The sequence below is a fragment of the Echinops telfairi genome, unplaced genomic scaffold (assembly GCF_000313985.2).
Source record: "Echinops telfairi isolate 266 unplaced genomic scaffold, ASM31398v2 ScPeMD7_7469;HRSCAF=8507_0, whole genome shotgun sequence".
In the NCBI taxonomy this organism is placed as follows: domain Eukaryota; kingdom Metazoa; phylum Chordata; class Mammalia; order Afrosoricida; family Tenrecidae; genus Echinops; species Echinops telfairi.
In genome coordinates, this window is record NW_022111372.1 from 56172374 (window position 1) to 56192056 (window position 19683).

A 19683-nucleotide genomic window follows, 5' to 3' on the forward strand; every position below is an offset into this window, starting at 1 on the left:
GGGGGAAATCCGTGATCCTTTTTAGCTCTGTTTTTCCACAAACTGTTTGAAGTTCGCTCTAATTTCCGGGAGACACTAACTGCATTCCCAAGGTGTGCAGCCATCTCCACTATTGACTCCTGAAAGGTGCTTCACATTTGTGGCATGACAGCTGTCACTATTTGTGCCGAGTGACCCTAGATGGGCGGCTTGTCACGCTGTGGTGGCTGGCGTGTGGCTGTGAAGCGGGAAGCTGTACCACCCGTTGCTCCTGGGGGCCAGGTCTCGGTGACGCTTCCAGACTCGGAAGAAGCAGGAGGCTTCTGAACAATCACCACTGACAACCTGATGACTGGCGGCGGAACCTTGTCTGAGATAGTGCCCGAAGACGAGCCCCTACCTTGGAAGGCACTCAAATACGGCCAGGGAAGAGCTGATCCCTCAAAGTGGAGTTGACCTTGGCATCACGGGCGGAGAAGAGCTCTCAGGTCCTTCACTTGCTGACAGGGCATGGCTCAAAATGAGGACAGCTGCAAATATCCACTGTTCCTCAGAATATGCCACACACAGACCGTGAGTCCAGGAACACTGGTCGTCGTCAGAAATGGAAAGGAACACATCCAGATCCAGTGTCCTGGGTGCCGATGAGCCAGAGTGGACCGGGATGGCCATGCTGAGTCAGTCAGTCGGTCACGTGGCCGACCGCCAGAGGACAGCCCGAAGAGGAGCGGCACCGCACCCATCGGAAGAGGAACGTTTCGAGATCAGTTCCGAGTACAGCGCTGTCCACAGTAGAGTCGTTATATCTATATCCCCCAGGAAGACCCGTTTGCTCAGGTCTATACACATCCTCTAAGGCTCGTGAGGAAGAGACTGAGGCTCTCTACCAGCTTCTGCAGTCTGAACTTGACCAAGCATGCCACCGAGACGCCCTGCTGATTAGAGAGAAAGCTGAGAGCAAGGAGGGAGTGTCGCAGCTGGAAAGCATGGCCTTGGCGGTTGGAATGGTGCCAGAGATGACACGAGAAAAATTTACAAGACCAATGACTTCTCCACTGCAAGTACCCCCCCCTTTTTTTTCCCAACATAAGGAAAATTTCCGATACACACCTATCTGGCCAAATGGAATACATCGATCAAATCAGCTCCACCTATGGAAAGGGAGGATAGGGAAGATCAGTATCAGCCATCAGAACAAGGCCAGAGGTCAACTGTGGACCAGACCATCAGCGGCTCACGTGCAAGTTGAAATGGAAGCTGAAGAAAAACAAGTAACACAAGAGCCAAAATGCGACCTTGGGTCTATCCCACCCAAATTCAGAGACTCTCAAGAAGAGATTTGGATGCATGATGAAAGCAAGGGTCATTTAAAAGAGCGGGAGAAAGGAAAAACAAAAATGAATGTCAGAAGAGACTCGCCACCTTGCCCTTGAATGTACCCAGCAAGCGTGAACGGGAGAAACAAGACATCGCAGAGCTGAACAGGATCTTAGCGAGCCCTTGAAGAGGCGAAATATAGGTGCAAAGACCCGAAGTCAGAGAGCCGAGAGGCAAGAACACACCCGGATCTCTCAAATGGAAAGAACTGAAGAGAAAAGTTCAAGTCTCGTGTTGGAATAGTGAAAGGTTCTATAAAGAGCCAGGGTGGCGTTGCCGGGTATGAATTGGGCTGCATCGGGTCGCCATGAATCCGGATTTACACAATAGCACTGGGTTTGGTTTGGTGTGGGCAAAACATTGAACACAAGAAGCATCAAAATAAAATGGAATACACAGAGTCACTGTCCCAAAAAGATCCTCAACCATTTCAGAAGGTAGTGCCTGATCAAAAACCAATGGTATTAAAGGAAGACGTCCGAGCTGCACTAAAGGATTGGCAAAAAACCCCAAACAAATGGCTCCAAGAATTGCCAGGATGAAGTGTTTTAGCAAATGGATGACAAGATGTTTGGAAGACAGCCAGCCGAGTGGAAGAGATCTATATTTGTGCCCATTCCAGATAAAGATGATCCAACGGAATGTAGAAGTTATTGAATAATATCATTAATATTACACACACACAAGTAAAAATGCTGAAGGTGATTCAAAAATAGTTGCATCAGCACGCCAACAGAGAGCTGTCGGGAATCTAAGCCAGATTCAGAAGCCGTGAAACAAGGATCATCAGTGCTGATAACAGATGGACTTTGACTGAAAGCAGAGAATATACCAGAAAGATGTGTGTTGTTGACTGCAAAGACATTCGACTGTGCAGCTCATAGCAGAGCAAAGATACTACTGTGAAGATGGGGAATTCCGGGACACTTCATTATACTCGTGGGGAGCCTGCATACATAGACCACGAGGCAGTCGTTTGAGCACCCATGACTGTGTGGTTTACAACCAGGAAAGGTATGTGTCAGGGTAGTGTCCTTACTCAATCTGTGTGCTGAGCACATAACCCGAGAAGCGTGGTTATGTGAGGAATAGCGTGGCATGGGGCGTGAAGGAAGGCTCGTTGAGTAACTTGTGGCACAGCATCCTGCTTGCTGGACTGTGAAGACTTGATGCATGTATGAGGAAGGTCAAGGAAGATAGCCTTCTTTATGAAGAAGGACGTCATGCTTGATAAAGTGAGGGGCGAGCAAGAGGACACAGACCCTGGTGAAACAGACTGACGCGGTGGCTGCCGCAGCGGGCTCAAACATAGGGACAGTTGGGAGGCTGGCCCAGGACCTGGCAGTGGTTCATGTCATTGCGCGTGGGGGTTTCTGTGAGCTGAAAAGGACCCGAGCATATATGTACTGGATCTACTCAGGAAGTGCTGTTAGCAGCACACTTGGATGCTAACCAAATAATGCTAATTGTGGTTTGGGTCCACCCAGCGGTGCCTCGGAGGAAAGGCCTGGCGATCTTTCCTAAAACGAGCCCTTGAAATCCCTGTGGAGCCCAGTTCTGGGGTTCGCATGCATCTCCGTGAGTCAGAGTTGACGCCACAGCAACTGATCTGGCCTGAATACGTGTTGAATTTGTCCGTAAGCCAGTTCACTTCATCTCAATGGTTCATGTCCCCCGGTGATGCTGCTGCATGTGGGGGTCAGGCCCTGGTGCTTGTCTTTCCAGCCTACAGCAGCCACAACTGACCACCCTCCCGGCTCACCACCCGTCCTGGGAGCTCACTCAGATCTGCCTTCCTTCTTCCTGCTTGCTCCCTCACTCGCTCTTCTCTCTCCGGTGAATGAACAGGGCAGGGTGGTGCACCTGGCCTGAACCTTCGCCTATTCAAACCTCAGCCATCTCAGCCAGCCTGGCCTGCTCGCCCCGCACCAGCTCCTGGCTCCAGACGTTGACTTGGCTCCACATCCATGTCCAGTAGACTCCGCGGCGGGGGCACCTAATCGAACCACAGCGAGCGTCCGGATCTGCCCTAACCACCATGTGCTGGATCAGCCCCCTGGCCCCCACGTGGCAAACACCCTTGACACCTCTCCAGTCTGCTGGCATCCTCCCTCCCTGCTGTCCAGAATCTGACCCCTGTCACCCCTGCAATGCCCCCGCCATCTGGGCAGCCAGATGACTGGTCTCCTGCCCTTGTTCAGTCTGCTCTCAGCACCCACACACACCAAACCCCTCTGCCCTCGAGTCCATGCCGACTCATAGCCGCCTCTAGGGCAGGGTAGAACTGCCCCTGTGAGTCTCCGGGCTGTCACTCTTCACAACAGCTGGTGGCTTCAAGCTGTTGGCCTGGCAGTTAGCAGCCCAGTGAGTAACTCCTCACCAGCACCTCTTTTTAAGACTTCAGATCAGCTCGTGCCCCTCCTGTCTGAACCCCCCAAGTTCTGCCTTTTCACAGAGGTTGAAGTCCTGAGTCCTGCTGGCCTCCAAGGGCTTGCGTCGTCTACCACCACTGATGAGCTGCCTCTTGGAATGAATGAAAGAGAAGAAGCAGGAGAGAGCGGAGGAGGGGCTGGGGCGGCGGGGGCACTGAGAGTTGTTGACGTGTGGAAGCCGAGGCTGTGAGTTTCACGGCGCACCGAGGTTAGCTGAGGGGAAGTAGGCCGGAGTTGTTGGAAAGGATGTCTGTTTAGACTGCAGGAGTGGCCCCAGCCAGGAGGGCCGGTGCCAGCTGGAGCGCTCCATGGTGCTGCCTGCCTTGGCTTCTCAGGGCTTCCAGCAGAGATGCCCAAAGAGCTGCTCCTCTTCCTGAAGGAGCAGGCAGCTGGCCCACTCTGATGCGGGCCTTCTGTTCTCGGGTGCCCAAGAGCCCATGTTCCACTTGGCCATCCTGGGAAGGTTCCCGGCTCTCCCTTGCAACAGAGCTGGGGCTTTGTCTCTCTAATGGGACTTGGGGGCTTGGGGGCCTTTTTCTAAGCGCATCCTGGAGGCGCAGAGCTGATGGAGCTGGGCAGACAGCCTGAGCATTGTGTCCCAGGCAGCTCATAGCCCAGTGCTCTTTCACAGCACAGTGCTCTGAGCCTGAGCCACCATGGGAGGGGCTGCCGTTATGGCCTGCTCTGCTCTCCCTGGCCCTCTCTCAAAGGCCTTCGTAGAACCCACCCCAACTCCAGCTGCCCTGTGCTGCTCACGGACCCGCGAGCTCAGAGGAGGCGGTGGAGCAGAAGATTCCACCTCAAGAAAGCAAGGCTCCTGGCCCTGCTGGAGAGCCACTGGGGTGGTCAGCGAGTGATCCTTGCACCCTGATGAAAAGCTGGTATTTCCAGAAGCCTGTGCCTCAGGCCGGTCTGCCTTGGCACTGCAGGGAAGCATCTCGTGGCTCATGGGGCAACATGAAGCCCACCTGCTCCACAAAGCCGACTTTAGTGGGCTTGCAGGAGGGAATGGTGACGAGCTCAGAAGGGGCCACGGAAAGGCTTTTCAGATTATGAACCTGCTACTGTTGGTGATGGTGGTAGTGATGATGGTGGTGGTGGTAGTAGTGATAATGATGGTCTTGGTGGTAGTGTGATGGTGATGCTGTGGGTGAAGGTTGTAGGAGGAGGTGCTGATGATGACAGCGGTGGTAATGCTGATGCTGGCAGTGAGGATGGGCTGGTGAGGATGGGGATAGCTACCATATTTTGATCACTTGACCATACCACTTCATACAACCATGCTCTTAATCAAGTGTACGAAGGACCAAACAGATTCGGAGACATGAAGTGATTTGCCTAGGTTGGTGGGGGAACCTGGATTTTATCCCAAGGAGCCCTTGTGGCATAGTGGGTTAGGCATTGGGCTGCTAACCACAAGATCAGCAGTTCAATCCCACCAGCTGCTCCAAGGGAGAAAGATGAGGCTTCTGCTCCCACGAAGAGTTACAGCCTGAGGATCCCACAGGCAGCCCACCTCTGCCTTATAGGGTCACCGTGAGTTGCAATCTACTCGATGGCAGTGAGTGTTAGGGTTTGGAGACAGGCTCTAGAGCAGCAGTTCTCAACCTGTGGGTTGCAACCCCTTTGGGGGGTCGAACAACCCTTTCACAGGGGTTTGCTGGATTCATAACAGTAGCAAAATGACAGCTATGAAGTAGTAACAAAAATAATTTTATGGTTAGGGGGTCACCACAACATGAACTGTACGAAATGGTCGCGGCATTAGGAAGGGTGAGAACCGCTGCTCTAGCGTTTAGCGTCCACACTCCTATACTGCGATACTGCTCTGCCCTCGTGATGAGTGAACTTCTAGCAAGACCACCCGAGACGTTTGGGGAAGCCCTGGTGGCGCAGTGATTAAGCACTCAGCTGCAGACCACAGCCTGTCTGCATTCTGACCCACGAGCACCCTGGAGGAAAGCCAAGGCCATCGGCGTGCACCATAAAGCCAAGGCCGTCGGCGTGCACCATAAAGATTCACAGCTCGGAAACGCCGAGGTCCGCGCTGTCCTGCCCCATGGGGTGGCTGTGGGTCGGGAGCAGCTCAGCAGCAGTGGGCTTCCAGACCTTTTGCCGTGACATCTGCACGGGGCACTGTTAGTGTCACGCCTCTGCTGTCCCGCTCGGATGACCTCTGGGGTACCTGGAACTCAATCCCAGCCCCTCTCCAGACCCTGCTCCGCCCTCTCCTCTCACAGCTTCTCGGCCTCCCTCCTCCTCTGCCTACTGTTCCACTGCCCCGCACCTCAGGGCTTTGTCCCTGCTGCTCCTTCTGCCTGGACCGGTGTGCACCTCTCTTCGCTCTCAGCTCAGATCAATGTGTTAGGGTACTTTAGAAAAACAAATCCACAGAAACTCATGTGTAAGAGAGTTTTATATGAAGGGTAAGTGCACATCAAGAAAACATCCCAACCCAGTGCTGCCCAAGCCCACAAGTCCAACATTAACCCATATGTCCAACACCAATCCACAAAGTCCTCCTCCATCTCACAAAACACATGCAATGATGCCGACTGCAGGAGGAAAGCCGAGTCAGTGAATGTGTAAGCATCTCAGTGCTGGCAGGAGTTTCCACATGGCTGCTCCAGCACTCAGGGCTGCATTGGGGTAGGTCCATGTGGCTTCTCCTCAGGGATGTCTTGCAGGAAGTGAGCCTTGCCAGCTAAAGCAGGGAACTGGCTAAGGCAGCTGCACCTGGTCCAACCATCACAAAGCAAGAGACCTGAGAACTAGAAAGGCGAAGCTCACTGAGCCATTTATCCCTCTGCCTTTCAATTAACCCCACATGTGTTTATCGGCCAGGTTGGCACAATAAACTAACTACCTCAACCAGCATGCACCTGTCTCCGCTCTCAGCTCAGATGCTGCCTCCCACAAGGCTTCAGTCACCTCCGACCTCAGTAGCCTGCCCCACACTGGCCACCCTTCTGTTGCCCCAGGCTCAAGTGGGTGGGGCTCCAGGACAGCTCAGGAAAGGTGGTTTCTGGTCCCCTCCAGTTCAGGCTCCTGGGGACCCGCACTGTAGGTTACATGGACAGACTCATGGGCCAGGGAGACAGTGGGGATGGAAATCAGGTCTAGAAGCTTCCAGGAGATCAGGAGTCTTGATTTAAACACCGCATCTTTCAAGTCTAAAAATTGTCAGCACGGTCAAGGCACTATCCTCTGAGCTGGATCATAAGTGATCTTGGCCTTCATTGGGTCACATGTTTACAGCATTGTCTCTCCCCTTAAGCCCTCGAGGTCAGGGACTATGTCTGTCTCGTCTTAAACCAGCACCCTGCACATTGCTGACCTCAGTATGTGGCTTTAGGAAGAACCCCTTAAATGTTAAAGCCTTTGCTAGTTTGAAGCCCTGGAGGTATCATGGTTCCGAGTTGCACTGCAGTCTACAAGGTCAGCAGTTCAAAACCACCAGCTGCTACACAGGAGAAAGATGGGGCTGTCTACTCCTGTAAACAGTTAAGTCTCAGAAATCCCCAGGGACCGTTCTACCCTGTCGTCTAAGGTCCCTTTGAGTCAGTATCGCCTAGATGGCAGTGAGTTGGTTAGGTTGGGCTAACTAGGAAAAGCTGGGCAGGTTTGAGAACGTCTCAATGGCAAGGCTCTTAGAAGCAGTGAGTTTTATTTGTTGAACATGCTGACTAGGGTGTTGCGTGGTGCCCTTCCCTGAAAGAGCTGAGCTAAGTGAACAAGCAGATAAGAATGATTTGTGGTGAGCATAATCAGTTGTGAATTACTTTACAAGGTGCTTGGAAACATTTCTTCTTAGGAGTTTAAATACTTCCTGAGACACTGTTTCTCTGCTGATAAGTTTTCTACCAGCCAGAGCATGTGCATTTCACCGGTCTTCCTGTAAATGTCTAAGGAGCCTATTCCAGCTTAGTGACATCAGCTCCACCCCCAGCATTCCTCCCGGAGAGCCCTGGGTGAGTGCTGTGTTAAGGAATCCCAGATCCTGTCCACACCCTGGCACTTGGGATAAGATGCCTCAGAACAGGATTTCCTTATTTAACATCTGCAGAGACCTTGAAAACAGGAGCCCTGGTGCTGTAGTGGTTACGGTTATGCGTTTGGCTGCAATCTCCATGGTCGGCAGTTCAAAACCACCAGCAGCTCCGCGGGAGAAAGTGCTGGGCTTTCTACTCCCCTGAGTGGATGCGTTTCTTGGGGGCCACTATGAGTCATCATTGGTTCAACGACAGTGAGTCAGTGTAGAGGCCTTAGAAGAAGCTCTGGTGGCAGTGCTGGATAAACATTGGGCTGCTAACCACAAGGTTGGCGATTCAAACCCACCAGCCGCTCTGTGGAAGAAAGATGAGGCTGCCTGTGCCCCAAAAAGGGTTTGCAGCCTTGGGAGCCCTCTATCTGGTCACTCTGAGGGACAAGCACTGACTTGCTGGCCATGGGGAGGGGGAGACCTTTGAAATCGTCCCTGGAGGGCGCTGCTAGCGACGACCCTCAGCTGCTAACCAGAAACTTGGGGGGGGGGGGTGCCGTAGTGGTTTCTGCACACCTTGTCTCTAACTCGCAATCTGCTCTAAAAAATAAGCCTGCTAAGAACAGAAGTGAAATAATGGAGAATTTTGTTCAGTGCCCAGAATGTAGTCACCCGGGACCATTGATAGTTAAAAAAGATAAAAGATAGGAATTTCCTCTTATTCTGCTGATTATTATTAATATTTTTAAAAGCCAGAGAGCTATGCCTTGAAGAGATTGCAACTAATGTTACCAAATTAAATGTGCCCCAACCGCAGACGGGCCCACTGATGAGTTCTATGAACTGCCACTCCCACCACAGTGCGAATAAGCCCATCTAAAATCGAATGGGAGAGGTGGCCATTGACTTCACTGATCTTGAAGTGATACCTCAATAAAATGTATGACCTGTTGTGACCATGCGACGGGGACTCAAGTCCAGATCAGGCAACCCCACGCCTGTCAAGGGTTTTTAAGAAGGCGAGCACCAGGGTTTTCTTTTGAGGCCCCTTCTGGTGGGCTTAACCTGCTCCCCGTCCCGTTAGGAGCTGAGCTATTAGTCAAACATATCCCACTGCCATGAGTCGCTCCCTGCGCTTTGTGACCCCGTGGGTCAGAGTCGAACTGTCTCTGTGGCTTACTGAGGCTGTGAATCTTTACTGGAGCTGAAAGCCTCGTCTTTCTCCCAAGGAGCAGCTGGTGGGTTCAAAGTGCTGACCTCAAAATTAGTCACCAGAATGCATAGCCTTCTTAATAAAATATGTAGATAGTATTTTTGGAGAACCATGCACTGAAGCCTTCTAAACAGGAAAATGGGAAAATGTCCAAACAAAACCTCAGGCCTTCCTTGAGCTTCTGCTTCGGGCTGATTGCTTCCATCTGCATGGCCTCTAATCCTCAAGGCCTCCCCCTGGAGCCCGCAGGACTGCCTCCCCTTCAGACTGGAGGAGCCTGGAGCCCAGAGAGCTTAACGTGCAGTGCTCAGTGTCAAACAGCGGGTGCGTGGCAGAGCTGAGGTTCACAGGCCTCCTATTTCCCAGAGGCTTGGCCCTCCAGTTTTGAGTGAGCCTCCCTTCTCCACCCACCCCCCAGTGGTTCTGACTCAGGTGTGTTTTGTGCCCCCAGCACCCCTTCGTCAGTAGCATCAACAACAACAAGGCTCTGCGGGAGCTGGTGGCGGAGGCCAAGGCCGAGGTGATGGAGGAGATTGAAGACGGCCGGGAAGAGGCAGAAGAGGAGGAGCCGGCGGATGCTCCCCCTGTAAGGCCTGGGGCTTGGGCAGGAAGGGAGGTTTCTGTTCCCCTCCAGATCAGAGTCCAGATGCCCACATCACAGGTTACATCAGACAGGCTTACAGGCCAGGAAGACATCATGGGGGGTAGGGGTCAGAATCTAGGGCAACGGTTCTCAACCTGTGAGTCGTGACTCCTTTGGAGTTTGAATGACCCTTTCACAGGGCTCGCCCAATTCAGAGCAGTAGCAAAATTACAGTTATGAAGTAGCAACAAAAATAATTTTAAGGTTGGGGGGTCAGCACAGCATGAGGAACTGTATGAAAGGGTCACAGCATTAGGAATGTTGAGTACCACTGATCTAGATGTTTCCAGGAGAGAGCAGGAATGTCGTTTTTTTTCACATGGAATGTTCCCAGTTTTAAATGCTGGCAGCTATTCCACGCTTCCCAGCCTCTTTAACCTTGACTCCCACGATACAGAATGAGCCTGCTCTCACCCACCACACTTTGGGATAGACATAGGAGGCCCCACAGTGGCAGAGGCAGCTGACCCAAGGGCTCTAGCCACCCAACTCTGCCTGGCTGCCCCGAGAGCCGAGAGGATTCTGTCTTGGCCTATATGTAAACCATCCGCCGCTGTAGCACTTGCTAGGCAGCAGTGAGCTCATTTAAATTAAAAACACATAAGTAAACTATGCCAAGCATAACACGTCAGTGGGCCTGATTCTGTCCGGAGTGGCTGCTTTTCAACTGATGGTGAGGCTGCCTATTCTGAGAGGTTGGGATGGGCTGTTACCTTGTGAAGCAGGGGCTGCGCCTGTCCCCTGCAAGCCCGTACACTGACTGTGTGGAGCTTAAATCAGCCAGGGGTGCAGAAGCCCTGAGAGTGTTGTAGGAGACGAAATAGACCCTAGATTCAAATGTCCTTTACAGTGATACAGATAGGAAGTCTTACACAGGAACAAAAACTGTTTCTCCGGCTAAAGGAGCCCATCACCATGAACCCATAGTGATGTCCAAGAATTTACAAAAAACAGGCTTCTTAAATAGAACATGGGAGTGCAAGGGCAACTGCCACAGAGATGTGCTGAGCAGCAGATCACAGTTGCAGGAGGGACTGCTGTGTCGGAAGGAAACCATGCCTGGACAGGAACATTATACTGCACAGAAGAGCTTACAATACCGGTTCAGGGGCCTCTGACCAAGGCAGTAAGGATAAGACTTAGTACCCCAACTCCATCCAGGGCCCACCGGGCAAAACCCTAAGGGGTGGACTGACCCGGGGAGCGGCCACAGTCACTCTCTTAATGCACTCTGCCTGAGGGCCAGGCCACTCCCTTTGCAGGCTTAACAGTCAGAAAGAATTCAATGGAAGCTGGGTTTGTGTGGAGACTCAGAAATGGATTTAGAGCTCCAATTGTAAACTGTCACTTTCTGCAAATGAAGTGCTTCAGAACGGAAACTCCAAACTGAGGGCAGGCGGAATCGGCACAGGGGCCACACTCGTGGACTGAGCTCTTTCCTGGGCCTGGTTCCACGAGGCGGCGGCAGGCAGAGTTGGGGGTAGGGGCAGGTGGAAAGTGGTCCCTGCAGCATGTTTCCCCACAGTCTGGGGGCCAGTCTTGGTCTGGAGGGTCCCTGAAGGGTTTCAGGCAGGGCTGGGTGTTGGTCGGGGGAGAGGCAGTGTAGACCTGAGTGTTAGAACCACATCTGGGCGCTGAAGGGAAGGTGGATGGAATGGCTTCCACTTGCTGCTTATCCAGGCTCACACACCAGACCCCTGGACCCCAGAGGATATGCACGGTACGGTTCTGGTTATTTACAGTGTGGACACGGGGTAAACATTCACCTGCAGCACTTACTCGCCACGGCGTCCACTCGGACTCAGGCCATCCGTCCATCCATCCTGTCAGTGCCCTGAGCAGTAGGACTGTCAGCGGCCACTTTTTCTGCCGCGCCATGCTCTGAGGCGGGACCTCGATACAGTCTGGTTGAGGACGGGGAGCAGGCCTCTGGGGAATCGTCTCTGCGGGCTCTCGTTTCCGTTCATGTTCTCTTTCACAACAAATGTTTCCAGCGCTCTCTATTTCCCGCCCCCTGCCAGGAAGAGTTCTGTTGGCCAGAACCACGGAACTCGAAACGTAGAGGCTAGAAGGTTGACTGCCACCCCTTTGTTCGGCCTTTATGCAAGTTTAAAGACTTGAATTGGTTGCCATCTAAACATCCAGAGCGATGAGTACAAAAATCCAGAATTCTAGCTTCTAAAACAGCGGAAGATCTGGCCACGGTGGGCCCAGCCCCCCACATCATCATACCTGTGGGGAGCAGACTGACTGGCTGCTGTCCCCGAGGCAGGGCATGCGCTTCTGGACACAGAGGTCCCACCTAGTCCCCGAGGCGCCTCTGACTCATGGCAACCCCAGGTATGTCCACAGGGTTTCCAGCGGCTGATTTGTCAGAAGTAGATCACCAGGCCTTTTCTTCTGAGGCACCTCGAGGTAGACTTGACTCCCTTGCCTTTCAGTTAGTAGCTGAGCATATGGCCCATGCCTGTCATCCCAGGACTCCTCCTACAGCAAGAGTAAGAGCTATTAAACGGAGCTGGAATCATCGACCGGCATGTTCCTGTTCCTTAAAACAGGGATTGTGTTGTTGGTTAGGCAATAGGGAGTGGTGAGGACTGTGGCTTACTAGAGACTAGTGTCTGTTTTCCTACCCTGGCCCTGAGCCACCTGGTTGGGGTCTGGCTTCCCACCTGCTGTGTCTCTGCCTCTTTCCTTGCGGGGCAGCGGCAGGAATGTAACAGTTGGCTTTTTGGTTTTGTTTTCTTTCTAGTCTCTGGTGAACCACACCCAGGACTCTTCAGAGGTGAATCAGCTGAGCACCGGTGCTGACCAGCCTCACCCAGAGTCGTCTTCCACTCCGTCTGTGCCCAGCGAGCCTCAGGACAGCGTGAATGGGCCCTGTGGCGAGTCTTCTGAGGACAAAGCCCTCCAAACCACTGGTCCCCCCGAAGGGGCCCCTGGAAAGGAGAATGGCCTGGCTGTGCCTGCCCCGCTCCGGAAGTCCCGGCCCGTCTCGATGGATGCTAGGATTCAGCTCACCAAGGAGAAGCCGGTCCCTGGCTGGGGGGACCTCAGTCCAGCCACTGACAGGTCCCACAAACCAAGCCAGAGCCGGCCCAACAGCAGTGCCCTGGAGACCCTGGGCGATGAGAAGCTGGCCAATGGCAGCCTGGAGCTTCCTGCCCCAGCAACTCCCGGCCCAGCCAAGAGGGCCTCAGACTGTGGCAGCCTCTCCACCTCCGAGAGCATGGAGTACAGCGCCTCGCTCTCCGCCGACCTGTCCCTGAACAGAGAGTCGGGCTCTCTGTCCATCAAGGTAACGCCGCCTCTGGCCCTGCAGACTGGGAGCAGGGGTTGCTGCACGATGCTCTCTGCCCACCTCTCTGTGGTCTGAGAAAGCACGTAGCCACTGCTCCCTCTGCGGTGGTTCATGAGGATTGCCTTTTCTTTAAGGAACTTGAATGTAGGTCCATCCACAGGGGGACGTGGTGGCTCCATGGTAGAACTCTCTCCTTTCAAGTACGAGCCCTGGGTTTGATTCCCAGCCAGTGCCCCTCATGGGCAGTCTTTACAGTTGCCATGGTGCTGAACAGGTCTCAGCGGAGCTTCTAGGCTAAGACAAAGAAGAAAGGCCTGGTTAGCTACGTCCAGAAATCAGTGACAACACTGTGGCACCCCAGCAGCCTGGAGTTGGCATGAATTGGGGGCCAATTGGAGAGCAGCCAACCACAGCAGTTTGACTCATAGCTGAGTCTCCCAAATGTTGGGGTTTGGTAGGGGCTTAGTCATGGCTGGCGGCTGGTTTGTGTGTGGGCAGAGGCCTTGGTGGGGTTCAGGAGGTGAATTGGCAAAAAGAACAGGGACCCTAAGTGTATACATGAGGAGCTGTGGTGGTGTAGGAGGTACCCATTAGGCTGCGATCTGCAAGGTTGGAGTTCGAAGCCACGAGCAGCTCCTCAGGAGAAAGGCCAGGCTCTCCACGGCCGCACAGGGCAGTTCTACCCTGACCAATAGGGTCACTGAGCCAGAGTTGACTCGACAGCAGTGAAGTGTGGAAACAGGTTGTTTATACTTTCTTTCGGTGCTAAAGACAGGCCCTGGTGGTGTAATGGTTGCACGTGGGCTGCTAACCATAGGTTAGCAGTTCGAAACCATAAGCCGCTCTGAGGGAGAAAGACTGGGCTTTCTACTCCTGTAGAGAGTTTTATTTTCAGAAACCCACAGGGGCAGTTCTACCCTGTCCTGTAATGTCACTATGAGTCAGCACGGACTACAACAGTGAGTTTGTTTTTTTGATTTTTCAAGGCCTACCCCCGCCCCCCCCCAGAGCAGGGTGTTGAGAACATACACCCCAGCACCGCCGACCTGCAGTGACCTGGGCTGATCTGATAAGACTCCAGCCACCCCAGTGCCTTGAGGGGCAGTGGGATGCTGTCCCCTGAGGGAGAACTTGTAACCAGGACAGTGCCATTTGAGGGCTGTCACCAGGACTCCCTTCTCCCCTCCACTTCTCTCTCGTCAGCTTCCAACCCTCCCTGTCCCTTGGACCCATCTCGAACCAAGCCTGGGCCCTGCAGGGGGATGAGAGTCAGGGGTTCCAGGGTGTCTGCAGCCAGGTGACATGGGAGAAGATGGAAGAGTGTAGCGATGGGATCCAGCCCTCAGCAGCTGGCAGTGGGTTAGTCTCCACTGAGCAAGAGTGGGGTCAGAGCAGGTTTGAGGGTGCGGAGACTGACTGCAGGGGGCAACCTGGCTGATGGGCCCCTCTCTGTGAAAGACTCCACCAGGGGGCCCTGGGACCCCAGTTGAGCTGCCACGGTGAGACCCTGCAGGCACAGGCCCGCCCCTGAGTCAGTGCCGATTTTCGGAGGGTGCCGCACGTTACCTCACGCTCCCAGCTCCGCACTGTGGCCACCACATGACTCCCAGTCGGGGTAGAGGTCAGAGAGGCATCCAGGTCAGGTCGGGCTGCCTGCTGGCTCTGTTAGGAACCAGCTCTGGGTCGCCCACGTTGGGTGTGGGCCTTGCCTCGAGTCCTGGAATGACAACCGTGAGGCAACACTTGCCATGAGCCAGGTGCTCCGCCACGTGACCCGCGCCGTCCCTGTGATGGTGAAGCAAGGACTGTTGTTACCCTCCGTTGAGCAAATGGAGACTCAGACAGGACAGATGGCCTGGCCAGGTCACAGAGGAGAGCCAGAGTCAGCACCCAGCTCTCTCTGCCATCACCACCTGCAGGAGAGGGTGTGGGGGGCAGTGGCAGGGTGGAGGGGCCTCAGGGTAGTGTTTGAAGACCAAGATTGGAGTGGGGCAGGGCTACACTCAGGCCCTCCGGTGGAGAAGCTGGAGGTAAGAGAGGGGCAGCGGACTCCCACGTCCTCTGGGCTGGCCCGGGCCGAGCCTGGGGGGATGGGAGGCCCCTCTCTATATGCCTGCAGCTTCTTAGTTGAAAGGCTGAGCTTTGCCTAACGGCTTTCCCGCCAGGACTCCAGGCTGCACAAGAAGACCCTCAAGCGGACGCGCAAATTTGTGGTGGACGGCGTGGAGGTGAGCATCACCACCTCCAAGATCATCAGCGAGGATGAGAAGAAGGACGAGGAGATGAGGTTCCTCAGGTGCGTCTGGGCTCCCGTCAGGGCCACTGGGGGTGGCTGGAGGTGTGCGTGGCATGTGCTTTATGCAGTGGGGCACCAAGGCCTTTGGCTTTGATGAAAGACTCTGCACATCCCCACGTATGTGTGCATCCACCTGACCACCTACCCACCCTTCCATTCATCCACTCCCCACCCACGTGTCCGTCCACCTCTCAGTACAGCCAGCCAGCTGTCAGTCCATCCGTTCCTGGCTGAGTTTCTGAAGTAGACCATCAGGCCTTGTGTCTTGGCCTACACAATCTCAAGCAGCCAGTCTTTTGATTGGAAGTCTAGTCTCGACCCTCTCCCCCACACCCCCACACCCTTTGTAAATGAGAAGCCGGTCTTCTGAGTTCAGTTCTTAGCTGGGAAGGAGTAGATCTGAGATATCTGTAGGGTTTGCTTCCTGGCCTGTGGCTGCTGCGATAGACCGTGGCAAGAAGCAATCCTCGTCTACTTCCGGGGGCCAGAAGCCTATGAACAGGGCTCACCTCTTCTAGAGTCTCAGGGGAGAATCCTTCTGCACTCTCCCAGCGTCTGGTAGCTCCTGGCATTTTTGGCTTATGGCCACCTCACGCAGTCTCACATGGCCTTCTCCTCCTCCTTTGTCCGTTTTCTCCTGTGTGTCTCTCTCACGGGGTCACTTACCAGGTGTAGGACCCATCTCATCCCAAGATCCTCGATCACATCTGTAGAGACCCCTTTTAAGAGAAGGTTCCGGAGCTTAGGATGTAGGCATTGCTTTTGAGGGCCGCCATTCAACCCATGCCTCCGGGCGGCTCTGTATGAGGATTTGCAGGCAGGAGGGGCCAGAGAGGGAGACCGAAGAACCCCCCAACTCTGCCGGGGCCTGGTCTCTGTAGGATAAATTCGTGATTGGTTGGTTTGGTGAAAGTTCTAGATCATCAAACACACATTTTTTAAAAGCGCCTGCTCGCAAAGAAAGCAGAATGTAGACTAAAGGGTGCAGGGAGGCAGTGGGCATTGTACTTGGAGGGGCTCCCAGCCAAAGCCAGGGAACAAAAGGTCCGTAAAATGTTTGACTGGAAAAGCGTGCGCCTTCCCAAGCCAGGAGGTGCCGTGGAGGGTGCTGTGGGAATGGGAAGCACAGGCCCAGGCACATTTTCCTTGTGGCCTGGGTGAAAGTCACCTTCCACTTCACGGCTTACACAGGTCCTGCTTCTCCTGACACTGGCTGCACGCCGCCCACGGTCGCAGCCCCCTTCCCCCTCCCTCTGGGGTTTCCGCCTGTCTGCCCTTTTCTGCCTTCTGAGCAGTGATTGGGCCCATGGGGCTCATTGTTCTCCAGGGAAGGCTGTCCCTGTGTGTGGCTTGCACACACCCTTCTATCCTCACCTGTGAGGCTGAGGAAGAGCAGGGGTCACTCCTGCCCAGTGCCTGGCCCTACCTCGTGACAGAACAGTCACCTTCCTGGGAGGGGCCCAGGATTCATGGAGCTGCGACCTCGGGAATGGGGCTTCCTTCCACCATCTCCCCTCGGGGCAGTTCCAGTTCCAAAGTCGAAATCCCTAGAAGCGGCGCCCTCTGGCGGTGACACTGGACATCGCCCTCGGAGGGGAGCTGCACCGGTGCTGCTCAGGTTGTGAAGGGGGAGCCCCTGCTCGCAGGCCTTTCCTGTGCTGCAGTCTGGAGGTGTAAGCAGATGCCAGGCTGCAGGGGCGTGGAGGCTCAGGCCCTTCCCGCTAGCCCACGCCCCTGTTGTGCCTGGATCCTGGCATTCCTAGAGGGTTTGGCTTCCTGTGGGGGGGCTCCAATTCACCCAGACCCACCTCATAAGGGAGGCCAGTCAGTCTGCTTCTGAAATATCTAGTAGAAGCCCGATGGGCACAGCTCCCGGACACATGGGAGGCCCCGTGTTAGGGTTGAATTGAAAACAACCCGGGGGGATTCTGTTTGTTTTTGTTTTTGTCAGTGGGGAAGTGGGTCCCACGTAGGTTGGGGCCCCTGTGACAGCAGGTTTCATATGTGGTATTGAGGGGCTCTTTCCTCAGAAGTACACAGCCGGTGCTTCTTCTTAGTCTTTCCTCCGTCTGGGAGCTCTGCTGACACCCGTTCACCTTGGGCATTGAACACGCCGATGACATAGCTTCCAGCAATGCGGCGGCACGCAAGCCACCACAGCTCCAGACTGGAGCTTCTGGGTCACACCCCCCAGCGCCCCTCCCCTTCCCCCCTAAAACGGCTTTTGCAGGGTTCTTCGTAAGGCGGAAGCCTGCTCCCTGCCTGCTGCCACTGTCCCAGCCCTGCTTTCTGCACGCTGATTTGCTGGCCTGTGTGTCAGTTCTCAAATCCTTCCTTTCTTTTAAGTCTTCGGCAACACTCACAGAATTCGCCCCTGCCTTCACTTCCCGGAAGAGAGGCGCCTCAGAGAGCAGTGGTGCCCTGCTGGTGCTGTGGCTTAGGGACCGGCTGCTTTCTGCCAGGTTGGCGGATCAAATTCACCAGCCGCTCCTGAAGGAGAAAGATGAGGCTGTCTGCTCCCATCAAGATGGACAGCCCCAAAAACCTTCTAGAGCAGTGGTTCTCAACCTGTGGGTCGCGACCCCTTTGGGTTGAATGACCCTTTCACAGGGGTCGCCCAATTCCTAAGAGTAGCAAAATTACAGTTATGTAGTAGCAACGAAAATAAGTTTGTGGCAGGGGGGTGGGGGGATCACCACAACATGAGGAACTGTATTAAAGGGTCTCAGAATTAGGAAGGTTGAGAACCACTGTGCTAGAGTGTGGTTGAGCCAAAATTGAGTCAATGGCAGGGAGGCAGGGAGAGTTGGGATATGAGGTGCTTCCCCAGAGACACAGGGAGCCCTGGCCACCTCCTATCCTCCGTTTTGTCAGCAGGGCACCTCAGGACTCCAAAGGACCTGAGCATAGAGACCATTGTCCCCGTTTTACCGATGAGCCTGTGGAGCCCCACGAAGACTGGGTGACTGCCCAAGGCCTGCAGCTGGAAGCGCTGGAACCAGTGTTTCAAACACGGCCCCTCTGGGCCTCAAAGACTGCCCAGCCTCTCTTCGTGGTGGTGCTCCCTAGATGGTTAGACCTGCTCAGGGCGGACCGGGGTGGAAAGCGGGTGCCCCGTAGTACAGACTGTGGGCACTGGCCTAGAACCCAAGTCTTGTGGTGCTCCCTAGATGGTTAGACCTGATCAGGGCGGACTGGGGTGGAAAGTGGGTGCCCCATAGTACAGACTTGGGCACTGGCCTAGAACCCAAGTCTTGTCCATCCCATCCTGAGACATCTCCAGGAAGTCACAAGGCCATGGTCCATAGTCACAAGGCCCAAGTTCTTTCTGCCGCATGTAAGTTCATTTTCCTTTCCTGATTTCATGTTGTGTCAGGAAATCCATACTGGCCCATCGTGCCCCAACGCACAACAGAAAAAAACCACTGCCCAGCCCTGCACCATCTTCAAGTCTGGTGCTGTTTCGGCCCGTTGCTGCAGCCACGGTGCCCATGGTTTTGTCGAGGCGCTTCGCTTTTTCACTTTGTTGTGGTTGTGCAGTGCCCGTCAAGCTGATTCCAGTTCATAGCTGCTCTGCGTACAGCAGGACAGAACTCTCCCCAGCCCCGCGCCGCCCTCACAATCTTCCCTATGTTTGAGCCCATTGCAGCCACCGTGCCCATCCGTCTCGTGAGAATCATCTGTTTCTCGACCCTCAGCTCTACCAAGCTGGATGTCCTTGTCCTGGACTGGCCCTCCTAATCGCGTGTACAAAGAGCATGAGACAGAGACTCACTTTCCTTCCTTCTAAGGAGCATTTTGGGTGTTCTGCTTTCAAGACAGATCGGTTCATGCTTCTGGCCGCCCGGGGTCTATTTCGTATTCTTAACACCATAGTTCAAAAGCACCAATTCTTCCCTCGTCTCCCTTAGTGGCTGTCGAGATTTCAAATACATGAGTGATTGAAAGCATCATGGCTTGGGTCAGGTGCACCGTAGTCCTCAAAGTCACACATTTGCGTTTGAACACTCTAATGACGTGTACTGCAGCAGATTTGACTGATGTAATACACACCATTGGAATTCTTACAGCTATTTTCATGGGCGTGGATTGTGGATCCAAGTAAAAGAAGTCTGACAACTTTCATCTTTTTGTTTCACTGCTTCGGTTCGATGAAAGTGACACTTTACTGAGGGTCCAGGGCCATTGGGCTCAGGAGAACCCACCAGTAGGAGGCAGGGGAGCCAGCAGAAAGGGGCCCTTATTTGACCTGCTTCTTGGGATGCAGGTTGTTGATGTGACCACACTTCCTCCTGCAGCAGTTAGCGCGTGGGTGAAGGCGGGCATAACACTTGCCACAGATCATCCTGTCCACGTTGTACTTCTTAGGATAAATTCGTGATTGGTTGGTTTGGTGAAAGTTCTAGATCATCAAACACACATTTTTTAAAAGCGCCTGCTCGCAAAGAAAGCAGAATGTA

The 19683-nt window shown here is 54.1% G+C and overlaps 1 protein-coding gene across 1 annotated transcript in view; it reads left to right on the forward strand.

Moving 5' to 3' along the window:
* Positions 1-19683, forward strand: part of STK10 (serine/threonine kinase 10) — a 137753-nt gene that overhangs the window by 87475 nt on the left and 30595 nt on the right. Inside the window, exons 8-10 of the mRNA XM_004697129.2 lie at positions 9435-9569; positions 12379-12924; positions 15093-15223. Coding sequence (XP_004697186.1) covers positions 9435-9569; positions 12379-12924; positions 15093-15223 — 812 coding nt within the window. The remainder of the gene's footprint in view (positions 1-9434; positions 9570-12378; positions 12925-15092; positions 15224-19683) is intronic.